This window comes from Gymnoscopelus braueri (assembly GCF_963280865.1).
Source record: "Gymnoscopelus braueri genome assembly, chromosome: 22".
In the NCBI taxonomy this organism is placed as follows: domain Eukaryota; kingdom Metazoa; phylum Chordata; class Actinopteri; order Myctophiformes; family Myctophidae; genus Gymnoscopelus; species Gymnoscopelus braueri.
The window spans coordinates 46,451,168-46,477,076 of NC_137624.1; the positions used below are offsets into that span (position 1 = coordinate 46,451,168).

The 25,909-nt window shown below is 43.4% G+C and overlaps 1 protein-coding gene across 2 annotated transcripts in view; it reads right to left on the reverse strand.

Moving 5' to 3' along the window:
- The window catches only part of scai (suppressor of cancer cell invasion), a 42,623-nt gene that overhangs the window by 15,444 nt on the left and 1,270 nt on the right, over positions 1 to 25,909 (reverse strand). For both annotated transcript variants that reach the window (XM_080419022.1, XM_080419021.1), the window contains exons 2-9: positions 18,215 to 18,340; positions 12,180 to 12,275; positions 11,164 to 11,250; positions 10,348 to 10,446; positions 8,818 to 8,914; positions 5,737 to 5,835; positions 4,530 to 4,682; positions 1,606 to 1,707 (exon numbers count right to left, since the gene is read on the reverse strand). In XM_080419022.1, coding sequence (XP_080275148.1) covers positions 1,606 to 1,707; positions 4,530 to 4,682; positions 5,737 to 5,835; positions 8,818 to 8,914; positions 10,348 to 10,446; positions 11,164 to 11,250; positions 12,180 to 12,275; positions 18,215 to 18,321 — 840 coding nt within the window. In that variant the 5' untranslated portion in view covers positions 18,322 to 18,340. The remainder of the gene's footprint in view (positions 1 to 1,605; positions 1,708 to 4,529; positions 4,683 to 5,736; positions 5,836 to 8,817; positions 8,915 to 10,347; positions 10,447 to 11,163; positions 11,251 to 12,179; positions 12,276 to 18,214; positions 18,341 to 25,909) is intronic.

Sequence of the window (25,909 nt, forward strand, 5' to 3'; positions counted from 1 at the left end):
ACAGTAAGTTATGATGCTGTTGACCATCTATTAAACATATTACAGTAAGTTATGATGCTGCGCTAGTGTCCGGTCTGGTTATAAACATTTATATCCAGGCCATAAAGCTACATATTGTTGAACGTGTTGTGACTATTATTGTTTGGCATCGGGAAGGAGTCGGACATCGTTCTTCCTAATTTGTCAAACATAGGCCTCGTTAGTTATAGGCTGCTGTAGACGACGGATTAAACAAATGTTCTGTGTAAAAAAAATACATGTTTACAAAATAAAGTCTCATTTTTATTATCATTAGGGCTTTGGTGCAAATTCTACACATGAAGGCTGCAGTTCTGCTTAACACATTAACCGCCAAGAACGTAGTCCTACGGTCCGTTAAATCCAACTGTTAAGCGCCGAGACCGTAGCCCTACGGTCCGCGGTCTTTTCGCGCTAAAAACTTCCGGGTTCACTTTCGGATTTTTTTTTTATCCACTTCCGTTTCCGGTTTGATGACCGGAAATAGAATTATTTGGGATCCGGTTTTGACGATCACGTCCGCCCTCGTTCTACAGACGAAACTGAAACTCAATTCTCTTCCTGTAGTTTTTTCTCCTCGCATTTCACTGTTTAACGTAATCCGCTCTAACTACAACATGGATGCCCCGTTTGACACGTGGATTTCACTGGGAGATACGTTGAGATGTCGCGGATGTAAACAGACCGTGTACGGCTCAATCTTAAGGATTTTAACACGATCTATGGCGACATGAAAAAAACAACAAAAACACCTTGGCACTGGTGAGTACATTATGAGATTAACCTCTGGCGGTCGATGTGTTAAAGGAAAGCGCAGTTTGCGCTCTCCTCTCAACTGCGCAGCAAAAAAAACAGAAAAAAAATGAAAAAAATTGAAAAAGTGCTCCTCAGAGCACAGGTCTCCGCCAGGTCAGGTACGTTATTCTGGCCTCATGGTGGCGCTATAATAGGCCAATGTGAAAAGGGTGCCATTTCTTCTTAGGCCTTTCACGGCAATCAGACACTGCATTCATGATTTGAGGCATTTTGTTCCAAAAATGTGTTTTGCTAAATTAGACCTGCTGGTGGTGCTATAACAGGCCAATGTGAAAAGGGTGGCATTTCTTCCTCGGCCTAATGGGAATGTGCGTGCAAAATCTCACTGAAATTGCATGCTGTGTTCTTTCATGAGTGTGTGCACAGTTTCGCAGTAGCCGGGCCAACGGTGCCGGAGATTAGCTGCTCACAAACAGAAGGACGGACACACGAACGGACAGGGTGCAAAACATACTCTCTCGCCAGGCCGAGACAATAAAATAAAAATCGATCGACACATCGATAAATGCCCCCGACACGTCGACACGCAAAATACTGAGCCGTTTACTGTACATCTACGTAAAACAGCGAAACTACATTCATATGAACTGTCACTTCCTATAGAGACTCAATTTCAAAGGCCAATGCTGGGCCCTTGTCTGAGACACAGAGTGAGTAGACAGACATGATGTCATCTTATAATGTAGTGAGGTCTCTCCCATGAGCACGTGGACCCCTGCATGCACATTCCAACGGCTCGGTAAAAAGCTGTTTCCAGAGCATTGTACTCACCAACGTTCCTTGTTTATTAGTCTGTGTGGCAAGGTTCACCGGTTCTCTCTCCAACGCTTGAAGCATGCGGAACATATCGATGGTTAGTTCACTGAACTTCACCTAAAACACACACACATATGGATGGTTAGTTCACTGAACTTCACCTAAAACACACACAAATGGATGGTTAGTTCACTGAACTTCACCTAAAACACACACATATGGATGGTTAGTTCACTGAACTTCACCTAAAACACACACACATATGGATGGTTAGTTCACTGAACTTCACCTAAAACACACACATATGGATGGTTAGTTCACTGAACTTCACCTAAAACACACACATATGGATGGTTAGTTCACTGAACTTCACCTAAAACACACACATATGGATGGTTAGTTCACTGAACTTCACCTAAAACACACACATATGGATGGTTAGTTCACTGAACTTCACCTAAAACACACACATATCGATGGTTAGTTCACTGAACTTCACCTAAAACACAAACATATGGATGGTTAGTTCACTGAACTTCACCTAAAACACAAACATATCGATGGTTAGTTCACTGAACTTCACCTAAAACACAAACATATCGATGGTTAGTTCACTGAACTTCACCTAAAACAAACAAGGTGGTTTACTTATAAAACAAATATTAAATAAAAGAAGAAGAATTGAGTAAACACAGCACCTTAACGCATTAAGTAATGAGTCTAACATTCATTAGAAGGACAATATCAGTCACTAGAAGCAGAGACGTGTGTTTTAATGAGTCTAACATTCATTAGAAGGACAATATCAGTCACTAGAAGCAGAGACGTGTGTTTTAATGAGTCTAACATTCATTAGAAGGACAATATCAGTCACCAGAAGCAGAGACGTGTGTTTTAATGACAATATCAGTCAATAGAAGAAAGGACGGGTGTTTTCAATGAGTCATGGTTAACATGGAGTGTGAAATTACAATTGGTTTATTCTGATGTCTGAAGTTTAACTATATATGCTCCTTCTGGCGTCTGAACTTTTCTTCATAAAGGGAGGTGACGTTAACTACAAACTGATGTCATTCAGAACTGCTGATGGACGCTCTCAGAACTTCTCTTCAGAGCTTGTGCACCTCTAGATGTTCTGACTCTCTGAACTGACCTCTAGATGTTCTGACTCTCTGAACTGACCTCTAGATGTTCTGACTCTCTGAACTGACCTCTAGATGTTCTGACTCTCTGAACTGACCTCTAGATGTTCTGACTCTCTGACCTCTAGATGTTCTGACTCTCTGACCTCTAGATGTTCTGACTCTCTGAACAGCCGTTTCGGAAAACCTGTCCGAAACCCGACGTAGGAAGGAGTATGTACGGTGTGTACGGTGCTTTAGAGGAAGACCACGATGGAAAGAAGTCCTGGACTTTGGTGTGTTATAATAACTGTATGTTAACCTTATATGCTTTTTTTAATGATATGCTTTTCAACAACAGGTGTTAGTTTGTGGTGTTTTTACAAGTTAAAGGGATAGTTCACCCCCAAAATGACTTTTTTTCCTATGGATTAGTCACCCCATGGAGACTTGAATTCATGTTTTTTTTTTTTTTTTTGTCTCATTCCTAAGACAATAATGTGATGACCGGCAGCGGTTCCGGTAGGAGACACAAAGAGTCTCCTTTGTGTCTCCTACCGGAACCGCTGCCTACCGGTCCGCTGGTCATCAAATTATTGGCTTAGGAATGCGACAGGAATGCGTCTTCTGCGCCCATACCCATACCCATACCCATACCCATACCCTAGGCCTAGGTAGGGTTGGTGAAAGGGCCTTTCACTGTGGAGTTTGCATGTTCTCCCCGTGTCTCCTAAAACATGCAGTAATCCTGGTCTCTATACTGCCTCCCCCTGGTCAGCCGGGGCGCCTGATGGAGGGGAAAGGAACTGGTTGGAATAACGAGTTCCTTCCACACGCTACGTCCTACCGGGGAAACTCCTCCCTGCCAGGTGATAAGAAGCTACGTCCTACCGGGTAAACTCCTCCCTGTCAGGTGATAAGAAGCTACGTCCTACCGGGGAAACTCCTCCCTGTCAGGTGATAAGAAGCTACGTCCTACCGGGGAAACTCCTCCCTGTCAGGTGATAAGAAGCTACGTCCTACCGGGGAAACTCCTCCCTGTCAGGTGATAAGAAGCTACGTCCTACCGGGGAAACTCCTCCCTGTCAGGTGATAAGAAGCTACGTCCTACCGGGGACACTCCCCCCTGTCAGGTGATAAGAAGCTACGTCCTACCGGGGAAACTCCCCCCTGTCAGGTGATAAGAAGCTACGTCCTCCCGGGGAAACTCCCCCCTGTCAGGTGATAAGAAGCTACGTCCTACCGGGGAAACTCCTCCCTGTCAGGTGATAAGAAGCTACGTCCTACCGGGGAAACTCCCCCCTGTCAGGTGATAAGAAGCTACGTCCTACCGGGTAAACTCCCCCCTGTCAGGTGATAAGAAGCTACGTCCTACCGGGTAAACTCCCCCTTGTCAGGTGATAAGAAGCTACGTCCTCCCGGGGAAACTCCCCCCTGTCAGGTGATAAGAAGCTACGTCCTCCCGGGGAAACTCCCCCCTGTCAGGTGATAAGAAGCTACGTCCTCCCGGGGAAACTCCCCCCTGTCAGGTGATAAGAAGCTACGTCCTACCGGGTAAACTCCCCCCTGTCAGGTGATAAGAAGGCCAGTTGGCTCTCATGCATTGAAGGAGGCATGAGCTCGGCTCTGGGCTCCCTAGGCTGGCAGGGGGAGTGTAGCGCCCAGGACCACTTAGACAGTTGGCACTGGGTGAAAAAGGGTTGCAAAATCATGGGATAAAAAATATTTTGAAAAAAGAAAAAGGAATGAGAGGGTGTTAGTGTGTGGTGAGTGACAGGGTGTTAGTGTGTGAATGAGAAGGAGCTTAAGGGTTAAAACCTGGTTGTTACAGTTGCCGATGATGAGCGCGTCCGCCAGGGCGAGCTGACCGACCACCATGCCTTGCTCAAGGGGAGGCACGCAGCCCTCCTGCAGACGGTTGCTGGTGACCAAAGCGGCGCTGTTGTCCTTCACTACGGCCACCGGGTCAGCCTGTGAACACATAGAATCACTATGACCACTGAGTCAGCCTGTGAACACATAGAATCACTATGACCACTGAGTCAGCCTGTGAACACATAGAATCACTATGACCACTGAGTCAGCCTGTGAACACATAGAATCACTATGACCACTGAGTCAGCCTGTGAACACATAGAATCACTATGACCACTGGGTCAGCCTGTGAACACATAGAATCACTATGACCACTGGGTCAGCCTGTGAACACATAGAATCACTATGACCACTGGGTCAGCCTGTGAACACATAGAATCACTATGACCACTGAGTCAGCCTGTGAACACATAGAATCACTATGACTGTTAACACATTGAGTGCCATAAACAGCTTCTTTTTTTTCCACAAGGGGCGCTCTCACGCAACATAGGAATGATTTTATTCATCATTATTATTTACACTGTTGTATTATGTATTATTATTATGTATTATGCTTCTGTAATCTATTAATCTATCTGTATTATGCTTCTGTAATCTCTGCCCTCAATGTATCCCCGAGAAAATAAATAAAGGTTGAATGAATATATAACCAGTCTGTATGTTAGTCTATGAGACAACATGCCTATAGTAACATAGTCTATTATATTGTAACATACAATATAACCAGTCTGTATGTTAGTCTATGACACAACATACAATATAACCAGTCTGTATGTTAGTCTATGAGACAACATACAATATAACCAGTCTGTATGTTAGTCTATGAGACAACATACAATATAACCAGTCTGTATGTTAGTCTATGACACAACATACAATATAACCAGTCTGTATGTTAGTCTATGAGACAACATGCCTATAGTAACATAGTCTATTATATTGTAACATACAATATAACCAGTAGCGATGCAGTGGTTGGATGTGTCTGATAGGACACCTAGTGGCTGACAAGTAGTACTGCCTGAAGTTCATTAAAGGAGTAGTTCACACAGGAGTAGAGTGAAACACTGTATACAGTATATACCGTACATACAGTAAAGCTATTGACTCATTGTACATTATTATTATTATCATTATTGTACATCACCTCCACAAAAGCTGCCACCTCCTGTAGAACCAGGTTCCATTCCATCTGGTCCTCTGTGTTGAACCTCTGGGTGTAGTCCTCTATCTCCTCTGATAGTTCCTATAAAACATTACATTACATTATATATTACATTACATTACATTACATATGAACCTCTGGGTGTAGTCCTCTATCTCCTCTGATAGTTCCTATAAAACATTACCGTAAATTTCGGACTATAAGCCGCGACTTTTCCCCCATTTTTCGACCCTGCGGCTTATATAACGGTGCGGCTTATCTATGGATTTTTACAGCTAACGGCCACTAGGGGACCTTCTAAATCTATGGATTTCACAGGTTACAGTCCACCACTATATAAATAAAGTTTATTATTATTATTATTATCTAATGTTGAGCCCCCCCCCCACCCCCCCGGGGCTCCGCTCCGATCCCCCCCGCCCCCCCGCGCACCTCTCGGTCCGCACACTGCTCAGAAAAAAGAAAAGAAAAGTATTTTGCTGCGTGTCTAAATCACTTTCTCTTTTATCCCAAATGCGTCCCAATCAGTACCCACCATAGAGGCAAGGCAGGCGGCCGCCTGCCCAACTAAAATCTAGCGTCCCCTAGAAAATAAAGTAAAAGACTGAAAAACAGGCGGTGAAAAAAATCCAAAGAGAATAGTGGCCGTCGGACCTCCTCGTCCATTCACGCGGGCAGGCAGCCAATCACTACCGTATCCATTCAGCAGAGCGACGTCGCCTATAGTGATGCAAATGTTTGCCTTTATCTTCATGGGGTGCCAGGAGTGGGGGTCTGGGCCATCACCTTACTCACCTGGCATAAAAGGGGCTCTGATAGCAGCTTGAGCCATTAAACTACAACATGAAGAGACCACCGCTGAATAATTGACTGATTGATTATACTTGCATATTGTTTTTATTAACGTTTTTCAGTTTGTAGTCAGTGTAGTGTTGTTGTTAACTTGTTTCCCACGAGATTTCCCCCCGACATTTTCGAGTCCGAGAGGGGGGGTAGGTAGAGAAAAAAAATCTCGCCTGCCCTAAATGTAATTTCTGGGAACGCCACTGGTCCCAATCAGTCTAAAGAGCCTCGATGGACAGCTAGGCCTACTATGTTGCAAAAGACGACATCTAAGTTTCCCTTTTATGTAGGCATTGTCTTTTTTAATAAGACGGACAATAAAACATCCTGAGGGTTAATGATTCATCACCAGGTTCGAGAGAGCAGTGGTGGAAAAAGTAGTCACATTGTTTAGTCTTATCCAACGATAACAAAATATTCTAGTTTTGGGTCTGAGAGTCTAAATCTCATCAATGGTGGGATCCGTGGCTTAAATGTGGAATAAATAATGGACCTTGATATGAAAAAGGTTGAAAACCAATGGCCTAGAGGAGAGGGGATGAGAGGGGAGAATGAGTGAGGAAGAGACAGAAGAAAACAACAGAAGAAAGTGGTTTTCTCTAGTAGACTACACCCTCCCCAATACCGGTTAGGGTTGGCAGTGACAGGGACTATACAGTACATAATATTGTCTCTGTCGGGTGGAAACCTCATAGAGCTTGTAGATCTACTTTTGTTGCTTTTGTGTGACGCTGTAGGATGATGAAGATTAGAAGGTCATTCATTTACACCACTGTGAGAGAGAGGCTCGCCGCTCGCGTCGCAAAAGCCAGTGTTGTTAATTCAGCCAAAATCATTTGCGTTTCAAATGGTATTGTTTGATCGGCTGGTGATATAACTTAACAGTCACAAGGTATTTATAAACATACTTGTGTGGATGACGGTGACGGAGACTTTTAATGAAGTCTGGATCTGGACGCGCTGCGCACTTCTGTGTTGCTCGCACGGACAATGTGTGTCAGCCCGTACAACATATGGCGCGCGGCCACGACCGCGGTCCACGCTCTGCTCTTACTTTTTATTACTGATTTTATGTTAAAACTAAATGTTAAAAAAGGATTGATCAAGTGATATTACTCAAACAGAGAACATAACCTCTCCAGAATCATAGTCAGCAAAGTTTCACAGCGTGCTGGTTAGAAGTGCTGCATAGAACTGCTAGAGTGGAGTACTGGAATGGAGTGCTTTGATCGGAGCGTTTGATTGGCATTTTCGCTGCGATGCGATTCAATCTCCATTTTTTAGCTGTTGTTAATCGGATCGCGGCATCTCTACTTGTTTGTTGAAATGTTAATAAATGGGAGCTTCCCCAAACAGCCATCTCTTTCCCGACAGTCCCCTCTGTGCACGAACCCTTACATATGGTAATTAAACATTAAAACACCCGCGGCTTATAGTCCAGTGCGGCTTATATATGTACAAATCATTCAATTTAGCTGCTGCGGCTTATATTCAGGTGCGCCTTATAGTGGGAAAATTACGGTACATTACATTACATTATATATTACATTACATTATATTATATTATATATGAACCTCTGGGTGTAGTCCTCTATCTCCTCTGATAGTTCCTATAAAACATTATATTACATTATATTATATTATATTATTATCTAGAGTTCTCAAAGGGCCTGAAAATTAAGGCCCGTCCTTAACTGGGCCCTACGAACAATTACCATACTTTTAGGTTAGAAAACCCCAAAAACCCGAAAATGTGTCATACTGTGCTTAAAGTCCTCAAAGTCACGCATCCAACAAGCTTTGAACTGAGCAGATTGGACCTTCTGTTCCAGAGTTAATGGACAAAACAACTTGAAAACGGCCACGTTCGACAAATTTCGATCGGCGATTAACTGTAGATTTAGTCGGCTAAAATCGTATTAAATTTAGTCGACTAAAACTAGACTCAAACTAAAACATGTCAGATGACTAAAATAGGACATGGACACATGGGGACATTAACATGGTCATGATGGGGACATGGACATGGACACATAGACACATGGACATGATGGGGACATGGACATCATGGACATGGACATGATGGGGACACATGGACATGAGGACATGGACATGATGGGGACATGGACATCATGGACTTGGACATGGGGACATGATGGGGACACATGGACATGGGGACACATGGACATGGTCATGGACACATGGACATCCCATCCATACCTTCACTAAGACTTTGACCAGATCCATCTTGTTGAGCAGTAAACACACCACTATGTAGCGAGCATAGTATCTGAGCTTCTTCACCACTAGTTCAGGCCTGAGGAGGAGGAGGAGGAGGAGGAGAAAGAGAAAGAGAAAGAGAAAGAGAAAGAGAAAAAGTAGTTCATGTTAATTATACTACAGATAGTTCCGACCAGGCATTCTGATTGGCTGAAATAGGCTCTCTAGTACCCGTGCTCAAATGAAACTAATCAAAATATGAAAACCAGCTGTGCTGATATAATACTATAACAATAATAATAATATAATAAACTATGATACTGTGTATAATATATCATATCTGGACTCACATTCATATGAATATTGGAAAATGTGCAGAATATCCAACACACACACACACACACACACACACACACACACACACACACACACACACACACACACACACACACACACACACACACACACACACACACACACACACACACACACACACACACACACACACACACAGCAGATTTAGATCATCTACAAAGACGCAGATTAATTCCTGGAGATTTGTTTTGTTTATGGTCAATAATAAGACAATAATTTGATGACCGGTCATCAAATTATTGTCACAAGAAAGCGACAAAAACAAATGAATCTCCATGAATTCAAGGCTTCATGGAGTGTGTAATTGATAGAAAATGATGATTACGCTAGAGGGCGCTCTTCGCCAACCTATGAATGATGCCTCGACCTCCAGAGAAGGATAGAACCGGAAATGACGTCATCCAGAAAAATGATCCCCCGTCCACTGCATCGTTATCACATTTATAAACACATCCAGCTCACATTTCTCCCAGACTGAGTTTTTTTTGTGAAATGAAGGCGTATTCAACAGAACGGACGATCGTGGTTACAATGTTTTAGTTCTGGTGGATAAACCAGAGACTCGTCTTTCCACATCAAACATCGTTTGTTTACGTCCGGGTTTAAAAAAAGAGATCGCTGGTTGGTCAAAAAGACTCAAAATAAGGTAAAGCCGCTGGCAGTGGTGGATTAATTAATTAATTAATTAATTAATACCTGTCAATGAATGTGTTAACAATGATCTTACAGCACAAAATGAGGATGTTTACCTCCTTATTGACCTGGTAGTAGGAGGAGACATTTACCTCCTTATTGACCTGGTAGTAGGAGGAGACATTTACCTCCTTATTGACCTGGTAGTAGGAGGAGACATTTACCTCCTTATTGACCTGGTAGTAGGAGGAGACATTTACCTCCTTATTGACCTGGTAGTAGGAGGAGACATTTACCTCCTTATTGACCTGGTAGTAGGAGGAGACATTTACCTGTCCTCCTTATTGACCTGGTAGTAGGAGGAGACATTTACCTGTCCTCCTTATTGACCTGGTAGTAGGAGGAGACATTTACCTCCTTATTGACCTGGTAGTAGGAGGAGACGTTTACCTCCTTATTGACCTGGTAGTAGGAGGAGACGTTTACCTCCTTATTGACCTGGTAGTAGGAGGAGACATTTACCTGTCCTCCTTATTGACCTGGTAGTAGTAGGAGCGCTGGCGGATGGCTGAGTAGAAGGAAAAGGCCTCGTTCAGGTAGCTGGTTTCTGACGTACGAAGGCTGAACCACAAAACAACAAGGTGCATTAATAGAAGGAAACGGTTTCTGACGTACGAAGGCTGAACCACAAAACAATACGGTGCATTAATAGAAGGAAAAGGTTTCTGACGTACGAAGGCTGAACCACAAAACAATAAGGTGCATTAACTCTCTCAGTGCCAATGAATAAAAAAAATATTGCGAACTGTGCCAGCATTTTTTATTTTTTTTTTAAGTAAAAAAAAAGTGCTTAGGAAGCGAGATACAGCCTTTTTCAGTTATAGGTTAAACAAAGAGTGGATGGAGCTAAAAATATAATATAATGATAATGATATCTTGGGTTCTGAACATTAAAAAAAAAAAAAAAAAAAAAAACTCGGGATTTCTCGTTCTGGCACTGAGGGTATACAGTAAAAACTTGGGATAACTCTGGGCCTGGCACTGAGAGAGTTAATAGAAGGTAGAGGTTTCTGACGTGCGAAGGCTGAACCACAAAACAACAAGGTGCATTAATAGAAGGAAAAGGTTTCCGACGTACGAAGGCTGAACCACAAAACCACAAGCAACAAGCTGCATTAGCATCTCTGCACTGGACAAACCATCAACTGGCTGACTTAATTCATTAATTAATTCTGGCACTCAATGAGTTAACCAAATACTTTGATGACGATATTCTGACCGTAATATCGTATTGTGACAATAATAATTATTATTATTATCATTATCAATACTACTTACTAGTAGTGGTAGTAAAGTTGTCCAATCTTGGATGCAACCTCTCCGATCTGCCATCTCTTCAACCCATAGCGACTGTCCAACACCTGCCTGATCACACAACAACACAAAACATTCATTATACTCCCGTTGAAGGGGGGGAAGTAAGTGATGTTTAAAAGGTTGTTTTTGATAAAAGCTCAATATTGTGATAGTAATCAATCATTACTATTGATGAATCAGACTACTAACGTGGGAAGTTGCGTAAATCCCTTTACGTTCAAACTACAGCTTAGTGAATCAGGCCCATTGTCTTCTATTTCAGCCAGGACTGGTTCTGGGCTGATCAGAGCCCTAGGCCAGATTCATTCCTCTGATGCGCTCCCGCGCGCTCAACGGGTTTAGGGTTAACCCTAACCCCAGAATTTCCGGTTTCTGGGCCGATTTTGATACTTTTTTTTCTGTTTTTGGGTACTTAGGGTTAGGGTTAGGTTAGGGTTCTGTTATTTAATTCTTATTTTTGCCTGATTTTACTGATTTATTATCAAAACATTTAAAACTAGAGGTCTCCGCCAGGTCAGGTAGGTTATTGTGGCCTCCTGGTGGCGCTATAACAGGCCAATCTGAAACATTTGGGCCAGAGGTTCTGACTTGGCATCCAGGGAGTGTGTGTGCACAGTTTCGCAGCGGCCGGGCCAACGGTGCCGGAGATTAGCTGGTAACACACGGACAGGACACACGGACACACGGACACACGGACGGACGGACGGAAGGACGGACAGGGGGTAAAACATACTCTCTCGCCAGGCCGAAAGACAATTAATTAATTAATTTTTCCCCTGACATTTTTTTTCCGCCTCTCCAAACTGCCGCTCTAGGCGGCCGCCTATGTCGCCTGTATGGACCGGCCCTGATTTCAGCACGCTAACTTTACAGTAAGAGAACGCCTGCAGTTTCTATTGGCTTGGATTCCCCATCGATGATGTCACTGGTAGGCAGTAAAGAGGGTTTAGAGGGTAAAGATAATAAAGCCAGCTGACCTGTGCTGCTGCTGAAACTTCCACAGCTTGGTGTAGACGTCAAACGTTCGTCCAAAATACGACTGCCACTGTTTGTGTCCGTACTGAGGAAGATCTCTGTAACATAGAGACATACATACTGAGGAAGATCTCTGTAACATAGAGACATACATACTGAGGAAGATCTCTGTAACATAGAGACATACATACTGAGGAAGATCTCTGTAACATAGAGACATACATACTGAGGAAGATCTCTGTAACATAGAGACATACATTGTTGACTATGTCCTAAATATAGACAATCCATGTCAAAACCTACCTAGGTCCGATTGATGGCGTTAAGCCAAATATTCCTGTGAAATTCAGGGGTGGGGCCTCGAGGGGGTTTTGATGGAAGGTAACGGGAAGAGATGTACAAAGTACAATAGTAGTAAAGCAAGAGGCCCTGTTAGGAGGGAAACTTTAGCTGACCTCTGAGGTTGGCTAGGAGGCCTCCGCACAAAACAAAGTAACAAAAGAGATAAAATGCTAAAAATCGATAAAAGAAAAAATAGGAGAAAGTCCTTAAAGCAAGCACAGACAATGTATTTGTCTGAGTTAAGTATACCGTTCACGAGAAAAAGATTTAATCTTTTAATGTTAAGTGAATCATTGAGAAGTCATGATTCAGGGGAATGCAGGAATAATGTCCCTGCTTGAGAGGTCCTTATAGCTCTCTTTCCACCTGTTTGCTATTGGTGGGAAATTAATAATTTAATTAATTATTGTTGTTATTATTGTTGTTTCCTCCTGTTAGCAAATGGTGTCCTTACTGGCCTCAAGTAGTGTGGTCTTAAGATAATTCTGAAAGGTTGGTTTTGAGCTGGTAGATCGGCTGTTTTTCGCCAAAATGAATCATTTGTGTTTTTAGGCTTGTAGATCGGCTATTTTCGGCGATTGTGAGGAGTGTGGAGTTTGGGCTTGTGGATCTATTGTTTTCTACCGGTCTGGGTTCTATAGTCTTTATAGTCGTAGAATGGTTACATTTAACCTGGTCGATCTGCAAAGTCTGAGTAAAATTGCTGGGTGTTTTGAGGGCCGAGGTTGCGTGGAGACGTTTGTGGTGAGACTTTGTGCTCTTTGTTCCATGAGGGGATGGAGATATATGACTTCTGCATGTCGGCAGATTTACATTGTGTTCGCATGCAACCTGTGGCAGATTTACATCATTTTCGCATGCAACCAAATGATATGCTTTTTTTGCAGACTGCCTTCTTTTCTATATGCCCAGCTGTCCACCACATGTAAGGTGTTAACTTTTTGTATGCGAGCCAAGAGGCCTTTCATCCTTCCTGTCACCGAGCCAAGAGGCATACATTTCCTTCCTGTCAAGGAGGGAGTGAGCTCTGAGCTCAATGCATAGCATGAGATGTGAGGGTGAGGTGCGTGCTTTGCAACAATTAAGGGAGATGCTGTTGACCAGACATGACTGACTGAGAGACAAGTGATGTATCGAGTGTTCACATGGTTTCTTATGTCTGTCATGCCGGGTAATGGTGAGACCCCAAAAAGCAGGAAGAGGAAGTTGATTTATAATGCCAATTTTTGCTGTGTTCGCTAGAAAGCTCCACGCATGGCCTTGTATGGGTAATAAATATTAGTTTAGCAACGATGAAGAGGAGGATCAAAGATGTGCCTGTGAGGTAGCGTCTGGCATCTGTCTGGGTTTTAGGGTATAAAGCGGAGCCCGAACAAAGGATCGGCCCTCTTTGTGCTGGACCTTTGCGGGCTGGACGGACGCAGGCTGAACACCCCGGGCTTGAATATTATTTTGCGGAGAAAAACTTAGAATCTGAGAGGTGAAGAGATGAATTACTATAGTGTATAGGGGGGAACCTGCTTTGCATCCACAGCCAGTCTTAGACTGTGCAGGTAATATTAAATACTTGGGTTTTCCAAATTTACTTGTAAGGGGGGATGAACAGAGAAATTAAGATTAATCTTTTTGTCAGAGATCCTCCGATTTATCTTATTTTGGAATAGCTTTGCATTTTTCAAACTTTTTACAGGTTTTGAGTTTGTGTACTTCAATTTTGTGGAAAATGATAGGAGGATAACAGATATTTTCTGATTAAGAGCCTGCCTTAAATTTCTTTTGCTTTCTTTGATCAAACATGACATGAAGTAAAACTTGATTGTAATTTTTGCAACTTTTTAACTTTTTTGTTATTGGAATCTGAGTAAGCCTATATTGGTAAATAAATAAGAAGCGTGTAAAAGTCCATTCCAGTCCGCCTCTCCTTTCTTCTTAGTTAGTGAAACAAACGATACCAGGTTAGGTCGTCTTCAAGAGAGATCGTGAAGCCCCTGCTGGTAAGTTGATCTTGAACCTGCACCACGGCACACACACACATTTTCAATACACACCCCATACAGGTAGAGATTTGTAACTGATGCAAAGTTTGATGCCAATGTTTGACACAGAGCTTGTTGGGAGTGATGTGTTAATGAATGTTTTTGGTAGTGCAATGTTTGGTATGCAATGAATTGTGAGAATTGAATTGTTTTCGCAATAAGAGTGTGCTGTGAGGTTGTACTGAGGATTGGCATGGTGGCGTAAAGAGTGATAAGGTTTGCATGTGTTGGCTCATTGACCCTATGTGTGACTGGACTTAAGAGTGAGTGAAGTTCTGAGTGGCAGGCCATAGGGATGTAATGGGTTGGTATAACATATGAGCTTCAGTGCATTTTCTCTAGTCAGAGGAGTAGGATAGGTTGTTTCAGTGGGGACGCTTGACTGAGTGAAGGTCAAGTGGATGTTTCTGTTGAAGCTGGCCAGTGAGCATAGGGGGCCCCTCTGCCTCCTGCCTTTCTTATAACCGTGTTATCCTCAGGTCCATAATTTGTCTTAAGTCGGGGACGAGGTATTATGGTAGAGGATCGAGTTATTAAAGGACTCACGGATGGTGACCAGACTTAGACTAAAAATTAGCCGTTAATTCCCTGAAGGCCAAGGGCCTGCTAACATAGTCGAATTTGCTCTGAAATCGCCATGACGGAGAACACATGGTTGTTCTTTCGTTGCCACAAGTAAATATACAGTTATACGCTTCTGTGTGTTGCTTGTTTAAAAGGTCCCCGCGTGGGGGATCTCCTGTCTGTATTTTGATGCTGCTCCAGTCGTGGTCTGGAACGGTTGATAACATACTGAGGAAGATCTCTGGAACATAGAGACATACATACTGAGGAAGATCTCTGTAACATAGAGACTCCCTAGGAGACACGGGCAGACAGGCACGTGCACACATAGACATGAAAGGGGGCTCGAGCCCCTGCCCTTTTACCCGTCAGTAAAAAAAAGTGCCCTCTCCAGACTAGAAAAAATTAAATAAAATCTATTACCCCCAAAAAATACATTTTAACTGCCCCTAGCGGCCTAGCGGTAAGGCAGACGGACATGGCAGTGGAGGTGCTGGAAGCAACTCAAAGTGAACTTTACTCAGGTATCTAGTTTGTCTCCGTCCGACCTGCCCAGCCCGAGTTATTAAAGATAAACGGGCGACAATGGCCAAAACTCAATCCAAAATCGGCGGGCTGTGATGCCGTCGTAATGCCTACTTAGCTGCGATGCCGATCTACAAGCTCACAACGTGTCGCGCTGTGACACGTTGTGAGCTTGTAGATCGGCTATTTTCGGAGCGCGACACCCACACACAACCAAGCATAAAATGATGTCTTTTAGTTCTACTGGATCTCTTCTCCACTAGTCTTAGTTCTACTGGATCTCTTCTCCTCTAGTCTTAGTTCTACTGGATCTCTTCTCCACTAGTCTTAGTTCTACTGGATCTCTTCTCCACTAGTCTTAGTTCTACTGGATCTCTTCTCCACTAGTCTTAGTTCTACTGGATCTCTTCTCCACTAGTCTTAGTTCTACTGGATCTCTTCTCCACTAGTCTTAGTTCTACTGGATCTCTTCTCCTCTAGTCTTAGTTCTACTGGATCTCTTCTCCACTAGTCTTAGTTCTACTGGATCTCTTCTCCACTAGTATTAGTTCTACTGGATCTCTTCTCCACTAGTATTAGTTCTACTGGATCTCTTCTCCTCTAGTCTTAGTTCTACTGGATCTCTTCTCCACTAGTCTTAGTTCTACTGGATCTCTTCTCCACTAGTCTTAGTTCTACTGGATCTCTTCTCCACTAGTCTTAGTTCTACTGGATCTCTTCTCCACTAGTATTAGTTCAACTGGATCTCTTCTCCACTAGTCTTAGTTCTACTGGATCTCTTCTCCACTAGTCTTAGTTCTACTGGATCTCTTCTCCACTAGTCTTAGTTCTACTGGATCTCTTCTCCACTAGTCTTAGTTCTACTGGATCTCTTCTCCACTAGTCTTAGTTCTACTGGATCTCTTCTCCACTAGTCTTAGTTCTACTGGATCTCTTCTCCACTAGTCTTAGTTCTACTGGATCTCTTCTCCACTAGTCTTAGTTCTACTGGATCTCTTCTCCACTAGTCTTAGTTCTACTGGATCTCTACTCCACTAGTCTTAGTTCTACTGGATCTCTTCTACACTAGTATTAGTTCTACTGGATCTCTTCTCCACTAGTCTTAGTTCCACTGGATCTCTTCTCCACTAGTCTTAGTTCTACTGGATCTCTTCTCCACTAGTCTTAGTTCTACTGGATCTCTTCTCCACTAGTCTTAGTTCTACTGGATCTCTTCTCCACTAGTCTTAGTTCTACTGGATCTCTTCTCCACTAGTCTTAGTTCTACTGGATCTCTTCTCCACTAGTCTTAGTTCCACTGGATCTCTTCTCCACTAGTCTTAGTTCCACTGGATCTCTTCTCCACTAGTCTTAGTTCTACTGGATCTCTTCTACACTAGTCTTAGTTCCACTGGATCTCTTCTCCACTAGTCTTAGTTCTACTGGATCTCTTCTCCACTAGTCTTAGTTCTACTGGATCTCTTCTCCACTAGTCTTAGTTCTACTGGATCTCTACTCCACTAGTCTTAGTTCTACTGGATCTCTTCTACACTAGTATTAGTTCTACTGATCTCTTCTCCACTAGTCTTAGTTCCACTGGATCTCTTCTCCACTAGTCTTAGTTCTACTGGATCTCTTCTCCACTAGTCTTAGTTCTACTGGATCTCTTCTCCACTAGTCTTAGTTCTACTGGATCTCTTCTACACTAGTCTTAGTTCCACTGGATCTCTTCTACACTAGTCTTAGTTCCACTGGATCTCTTCTCCACTAGTCTTAGTTCCACTGGATCTCTTCTCCACTAGTCTTAGTTCTACTGGATCTCTTCTCCACTAGTCTTAGTTCTACTGGATCTCTTCTCCACTAGTCTTAGTTCTACTGGATCTCTTCTCCACTAGTCTTAGTTCTACTGGATCTCTTCTCCACTAGTCTTAGTTCCACTGGATCTCTTCTCCTCTAGTCTTAGTTCTACTGGATCTCTTCTACACTAGTCCCTCCCTAATATTTTAGTCTAGTTTTTATTTGTTGACAGAATTGTCAGTATATTTAGTCATAGTTTGTGTCATCATATCTTAGTTTTTATGTCGTTTTTGTCAGTGAAAAAAGGTTGTCGACGGACGTTTTTTGAACTGAGCAGATTGGACCTTCTGTTCCAGAGATAATGGACAAAACATCTTGAAAACGGCCACTTTTGCCGGTTTTCGATCGCAAATTTTCGATAGAGTTTTGGCCATTGTCGCCCGTTTTCCTGTAATAACTCGGGCTAGGACGGTCGGACGGCGACAAACTAGATACCTGAGCAAAGTTCACTTTGAGCTGCATCCAGCACTCCCACTGCCATTTCCGTCTGCCTTACCATTAGGCCACTAGGGGCAGTTGAGGGAGTAAAAGATTGTTTTTGTCTGGAAAGGGCACTTTTTTACCACGGGTAAAAGGGCAGGTGCTCGAGCCCCCTTTCATGTCTATGTGTGCACGTGCCTGATCCAGAGCAACATGTTGTCCCATGGCTCAGACACCGGGACTAAACCTATAGCGCCATCTGGTGACACGGAGCATACACACTAGGGCTCCATGTGGTCTGATATGCAACTGACCTGAGGCCATTGAAGAGCTGTTTGGACTTGTCCAGGAGGTAACAGAAGTCTGTCACCGTCTTCCGTTCACCCAGTGGAATGTCCTCTTCTGTCTCAGCTCCAGTCATCACTCACTGCTTCTCACACCTGAGTGGGAACACACACACAAAACAACACACACTCACTATTCAGTACACACCTGAGTGGAAACACACACACAAAACAACACACACTCACTATTCAGTACACACCTGAGTGGAAACACACACACAAAACAACACACACTCACTATTCAGTACACACCTGAGTGGAAACACACACACACACACACACACACACACACACGTTAACAAAGCAATATTCAATCGGTTTAGATCGATTCGATATCAGCAAAATAATCCCAATATTGTTTGCCAATATTTTATTTTATAATATATATATATTTTTGCCAGACCCAAGGGGTCGGGCTTACATGAGGCTTTGTACCCGTTTCGTCCATACATGGGCATGGTCACTTTGTCCTCCGGCCCCAGCCAAAAAAAAGTCTGTCCCCCAAAAAAGTCTGTCCATACATGGGCATAGAAGGGACACACGTCATGCGAAGCCCGGCCATTCAGATTTCAACCACTAGGGGTCTGGCAGTACCAGGTCTCCTGGTTCCCTTGGTTTAAGATATTTTTGGGGGCTTTTCTGCCTTTATTTGACAGGATAGTAGGCTGACAGGAAATGGGGAGAGAGATGGGGGGGTGACACGCGGCAAAGGTCGTCGGGAACGGGAGTCGAACCCACGACACGTTCTCAAGCTGGATTGCCAGCGTAAGTGGTATGCGCCTGGACCGCTAGGCCAGCGGACGCCCCGTAGATTATTACTATTTGAATATGAAGCTCAAAAAGCTACAGAGTTTCTGGGGAAGCTTTCAAAACCTGATATAAAAGCTCAAATAAAAGAAAACGAGTATGAAAAACGTCAAGTAAAAACTAAATGTTACATCTTATATTAATATGTAAATATATATTATATTCTAGATCTCCATATATGGGCATATCATCAGTCAAATCAAATCGGCAGTGTGACGTATACACAAATCCACGGAGCGCTGCCCTGTAGGTGGCACCGCCATTGCTGCGGTGTCAGACTCGATCAGCTGCTGCTGCACGGTGTCAGTCAGCTGCAGTCACTGACTGCTCACGTTACTCTTTTACCTGATTTTTACTAACTTTTACTAACACTAACTTTACAAAGACGTACAGAGAATGGGGATGAACCTGTGTAGTTTATGGCTGCTCCAACAGCCAAGCAGGTACGGAGTAACGTGAACAGACGGACAGAACAGCAGCAGCAGCTGACTGAGTTCTCTCCTCCGCGTCATCAGTTGCCCATACCCTAGGTGGGGTTGGTGTAACCATACCCTAGGTGGGGTTAGTGTAACCATACCCTAGGTGGGGTTAGTGTAACCATACCCTAGGTGGGGTTGGTGTAACCATACCCTAGGTGGGGTTAGTGTAACCATACCCTAGGTGGGGTTAGTGTAACCATACCCTAGGTGGGGTTGGTGAAAGGGTCTCTCTGTGTGGAGTTTGCATGTTCTCCCCGTGTCTCCTAGGGTAGTTAATACCATAGACATATAAAGATAGACGCCTCCTTCGGCTCTGAAGCGTTCGTATCTCGGGCGCGCTTCCTGCTTCCGCAGGGCTGCCGTGTGCGTCACAGAAGCGGAAGTTCGGTAGGCCAATCAGAGGCAGGTGGGGGCGGGTCTTTTTCTAACCCATCTTTTAACCCTTTAAGAGGCAGCAGCTGTGCGCAGCATCTAGTTAGTTGGAACTTGGCAAACTCCACACTCTATTTGTGAAATTCAAATAAGAGACCTGGTCCTTTTTCATATCAAGGTCCATTATTTATTCAGCATTTGAGTCACGGAACACCGTTTGATAAGCTTTAGCCTCTCACACCCAAAACGTAGAATATGTTATCGTTCAATAAGATGTTGTCAAAATAACAATTATTTACGTTCTCTAATTGTGTACTTGTTTAGTAAGTAATGCAGATGTTTAACAATTTGACTCTTGACAGTGTGAAATGTTATACTCAAGATTTAAAGATCTATAAGGGTCCATTTGGTTATCAACTCTCCATCATTTAGCTGGGGACCACCTGGAACCCCCTCAAGGACCACTGGTGGTTCCCGGACCACTGGTTGAGAACCATTGCACTGACAAGTCCCGGAAAAGACGCACTGTGATTGGCCAGTAGTCAACGCGCTGTGAGCGCTGTGATTGGCCAGTAGTCACTTTGAGTGACAGGTTCCCTGCGGAAGAGCCGTGTATTGCCATACCAGTCGCCCCAATGAACTGCAGAGGCCAATGAGGTATCTAGGTTCCTAATATCTATGGTTAATACCCTCACAAAAATATGCAGTAATCCTGGTCTCTATACTGCCTCCCCCTGGTCAGTCGGGGCGCCTGATGGAGGGGAAGGGAACTGGTTGGAATAACGCGTTCCTTCCACGCGCTACGTCCTACCGGGGAAACTCCCCCCCGTCAGGTGATAAAGCGTGTTAGCTCTCATGCATTGAAGGAGGCATGAGCTCGGCTCTGGGCTGACAGAGGGAGTGTAGCGCCCAGGATTACTTAGACAATTGGCACTGGGTGAAAAAAATTGTGTTACAAAATCGTGGGATAAAAATTATGGAATGGAGGATCGCGGCCAGACATTTTTTCCCCCCGATTCTACCAGACTCCCGTGCATTTAATGAGCCGATCTCCGTGAGGTAAGAGGTCACAGAATAGTCCATGATTTTTCAAAGGTACAGTAAAATCGCTGTTTTAAGGGGACGGTAGACGATGTTTTAACTCTGGCAGTCAATGAGTTAATACAGTTACATTATAGGCAGGGCAGTGTTTTACAGTATTAATACAGTTACATTATAGGCAGGGCAGAGTGTTTTACAGTATTAATACAGTTACATTATAGGCAGGGCAGAGTGTTTTACAGTATTAATACAGTTACATTATAGGCAGGGCAGAGTGTTTTACAGTATTAATACAGTTACATTATAGGCAGGGCAGAGTGTTTTACAGTATTAATACAGTTACATTATATGCAGGGCAGAGTGTTTTACAGTATTAATACAGTTACATTATAGGCAGGGCAGAGTGTTTTACAGTATTAATACAGTTACATTATAGGCAGGGCAGAGTGTTTTACAGGTGGCCTAGTTGAGTAGAAATAGAGGAGTCTTTTTTAGGTTGACCTGACAATGTCCCACATTACATTCCTAGAGCTGCCTGACACACTGAAGGTTGAGCATGAACAATGTTCAGCGAAGGATCAAATACAGACTGGACACCCCATCATCTACTGCATTATAACACATTACATTACAGTCATTTAGCAGACACTTTTATCTAAAGAGACTTACAATAAATGCATTCAACATAGGTAGGCAAGGAACCTACTAATGACCAGAAGTCTGAAGTGCATTCTCTTCTAAAATAAGCAACTAAGAGTATACCAAGCGTTAAGGTAAAAGTGTAATATATCAGCTACCTACTTTCTTAAACAGATGAGACACATAGGAAAATCAAATGAACAAGAGCTAAAACAAATAAGTGTATCGAATAAACAAGATCCAATAAAACAATAAAACAATAAAACAAGAGTTCGTACAACTAGTTAACAACAAGTAGGCAAGGCGAAGAGGAAGGATAGTGTTTCCTGAAGAGGTGGGTTTTCAGCCTGCGGTGAAAGATGGGCAGTGACTCTGCTGTCCTGATATCAGTGTCTCTGCTGTCCTGACATCAGTGTCTCTGCTGTCCTGACATCAGTGTCTCTGCTGTCCTGACATCAGTGACTCTGCTGTCCTGACATCAGTGTCTCTGCTGTCCTGACATCAGTGACTCTGCTGTCCTGACATCAGTGACTCTGCTGTCCTGACATCAGTGACTCTGCTGTCCTGACATCAGTGACTCTGCTGTCCTGACATCAGTGACTCTGCTGTCCTGACATCAGTGACTCTGCTGTCCTGACATCAGTGACTCTGCTGTCCTGACATCAGTGGGGAGTTCATTCCACCACTGTGGGGCCAGAACAGAAAAAAGCTGTGACCGTGTAGATCGGCCAGAAGGACCACTGAGCGACGAGGCAACCAGTCGGACAATATCGGGTGCGTTCGCGCGCCCAGCGAATGAACGCGCACCGCACGTGCCACCGCCAGCACGAGCGGCGCTGACAGTCACACTGCACAGACACAGGGCACAGCACAGCCTTTCCAACAGTCTGTTTCTGCTATAACTACAGTGTCTAAACTGTCTATCATTCTCACAGGGCCCTGCAGGCTGCGTCCGTCCGTCCGTCCGTCCGTCCGTCCGTCCGCGTGTCCTTCCGTTTGTGAGCAGCTAATCTCTGGCACCGTTGGCCCGGTCACAGCGAAACTGCACACACACACTCCCTGGATGCCAAAGCAGAACCTCTGCCCCGAATTTTTCAGATCAGCCTGTCAAAGCGCCACCATGATTTTTGCTAAACATTTTTTTATATTACTCCTACAGATTTTGTCCAAAAATCACGCAAATCGGTACACAGTACCTGACTGTCATGTCATGTGATCAACACGGATCTGTCCGATTTTCCATATTCCATCCTGATTGCCTTGATTGCAGGATTGGTCCGTTTTGAACAAAAGGCCTCAAATCATGGCTTGCGATTTCCGTGACATTTTGCACGCACATTCCCACTAGCCGAAGGAAATCTTTCAAAACAGCCTCATGGTGGCGCTATAACAGGCCGAGTGTAGTACTGCACCAATCTGCATGAAACTTTTTACGCACACTCCCTAGAAGCCAAGGAAAAACATCTGCCCTGTATTCTTCACATCTGCTTTTTATAGCACCACCAGGAGAACGACTTTTGTAAAACACATTTTTGGATATTACTCCTTCAGATTCTGTCCCAAGATCACCAAATAATATCTCATTATTTGGTCTACACCGCATTGATAAATGAGGGCCAGTATCTCTATAGTCATGAGATCCTAACGGATCTGTCCGATATTTCATATTCCATCCTGCTTGGCTAACATTGGCTTCCAAAGATTGATCCGTTTTGAACAAAATGCCTCAAATCATGAACGCAGCGTGCAATTTCCGTGACATTTTGCACGCACATTCCCACTAAGCCGAGGAAGAAATGCCACCCTTTTCACATTGGCCTGTTATAGCGCCACCAGCAGGTCTAATTTAGTAAAACACATTTGTTTGAACAAAATGCCTCAAATCATGAATGCAGTGGCCTTGTAGCGTATATTCATTCATTCATGCAGCCTATATGCATTCATTGTCTCCGCCAGGCCGAAAGGCATGGCGAGAGAGTATGTTTTCGCCCCTGTCCGTCCGTCCGTCCGTCCGTCCGTCCGTCCTTCCTGTCTGTGTGTTAGCAGCTAATCTCCGGCACCGTTGGCCCGGTCGCTCCGAAACTGTGCACACACACTCCATGGATGCCAATTCAGAACCTATGCCCCAAATGTTTCACATGGGCCTGTTATAGCGCCACCAGGAGGCCGATTTGTGCAAAACCCATTTTTGGATATTAATCCTTCAGATTTTATCCAAACATCACGCAAATCGGTACACAGTATCTCTAGTCATGTGATCAAGACGCATCTGTCCGATATTTCATATTCCATCCTGATTGGCTAAGGTTGGCTTCCAAAATTTTCAGGATTTCTCAGTTTTGAACAAAATGTCTCAAATCATAAACGCAGCTTGCGATTTCCGTGACATTTTGCACGCACATTCCCACTAGGCCGCGGAAGAAATGCCACCCTTTTCACATTGCCCTGTTATAGTGCCACCAGCAGGTCTACTTTAGCAAAACACATTTTTGCAACAAAATGCCTCAAATCATGAATGCACACACATTCCCACTAGGCCGAGGAAGAAATGCCACCCTTTTCACATTGGCCTATTATAGCGCCACCAGGAGGCCACAATAACCTACCTGACCTGGCGGAGACCTGTGCTCCGAGGAGCACTTTTTCTAGTTCATTCATGTAGCCTATATTCATTCATTCATTCATGAAGCCTATATTCATTCATTCATTCATGTAGCCTATATTCATTCATCATTCATTCATGTAGCCTATATTCATTCATTCATGTAGCCTATATGCATTCATCATTCATTCATGAAGCCTATATTCATTCATTCATTCATGTAGCCTATATTCATTCATCATTCATTCATGTAGCCTATATTCATTCATTCATTCATGTAGCTTATATTCATTCATCATTCATTCATGAAGCCTATATTCATTCATTCATTCATGTAGCCTATATTCATTCGTCATTCATTCATGTAGCCTATATTCATTCATTCATGTAGCTTATATTCATTCATCATTCATTCATGTAGCCTATATTCATTCATTCATTCATGTAGCCTATATTCATTCGTCATTCATTCATGTAGCCTATATTCATTCATTCATTCATGTAGCTTATATTCATTCGTCATTCATTCATGTAGCCTATATTCATTCATTCATGTAGCCTATATTCATTCATGTAGCCTATATTAATTCGTCATTCATTCATGTAGCCTATATTCATTCATTCATTCATGTAGCCTATATTCATTCATTCATTCATGTAGCTTATATTCATTCATCATTCATTCATGTAGCCTATATTCATTCATGCGTTCATGTAGCCTATATTCATTCATTCATTCATGTAGCCTATATTCATTCGTCATTCATTCATGTAGCCTATATTTATTCATTGTCTCCGCCACGCCGAAAGGCATGGCGAGAGAGTATGTTTTGCCCCCTGTCCGTCCGTCCGTGTGTCCGTCATTGTCTCCGCCAGGCCGAAAGGCGTCCGTGTGTCCGTTCGTGTGTGTGTCCGTCCGTCATTCTGTCATGTTGTGTACAGCTAATCTCTGGCACCGTTGGCTTGATCGCAGAGAAACTGTGCAAAATTTTTCACATGGGCCTGTTATAGCGCCACCAGGAGGCCGCTTTTTGCAAAACACATTTTTGGACAGTACTCCTACAGATTTTGGCCAAAAATCCCCCAAATTGGTACACAGTATCTCTATAGTCATTAAAAGAAACGGCTAATTTCAGATTTTTCATATTCCATCCTGATTGGCAAAAATTGGCTTTCAAAGTTTGCAGGAGTACTCCGCATCGAACAAAATGCCTCAAATCATGAACACAGCATGCAATTTCCGTGAAATTTTGCTCACACATTCCCATTAGGCCGAAGAAGAAATGCCATTTGAAAATGTTGAAATCAGCCTCATGGTGGCGCTGTAACAGGCCTATTCGTGTTTTTACCTATAACTACACCGATCAGTGTAAAACTTTGTATGCACACTCTCTAGAGGCCAAGGAAAAACCTTTGCCCTGCATTTTTCACATTTGCCTTTTATAGCGCCACCAGGAGGCAGACTTATGTAAAACACATTTTTTTATATTAAGCCTTCAGATTTGATCTAAAGTTCACGCAAATAGGTACACATGATCTCTATAGTCATGTGATCAAGACGGATCTGTTTGATTTTTCCTATTCCATCCTGATTGGCTAACATTGACATGTAATGTTTGCAGGAGTGGCCCGTTTTGAACAAAATGCCGCAAATCATGAACGCAGCGTCCAATTGTGGTGAAACTTTGAATGCACATTTGCACTACGTTGAGGAACCTTTTAACA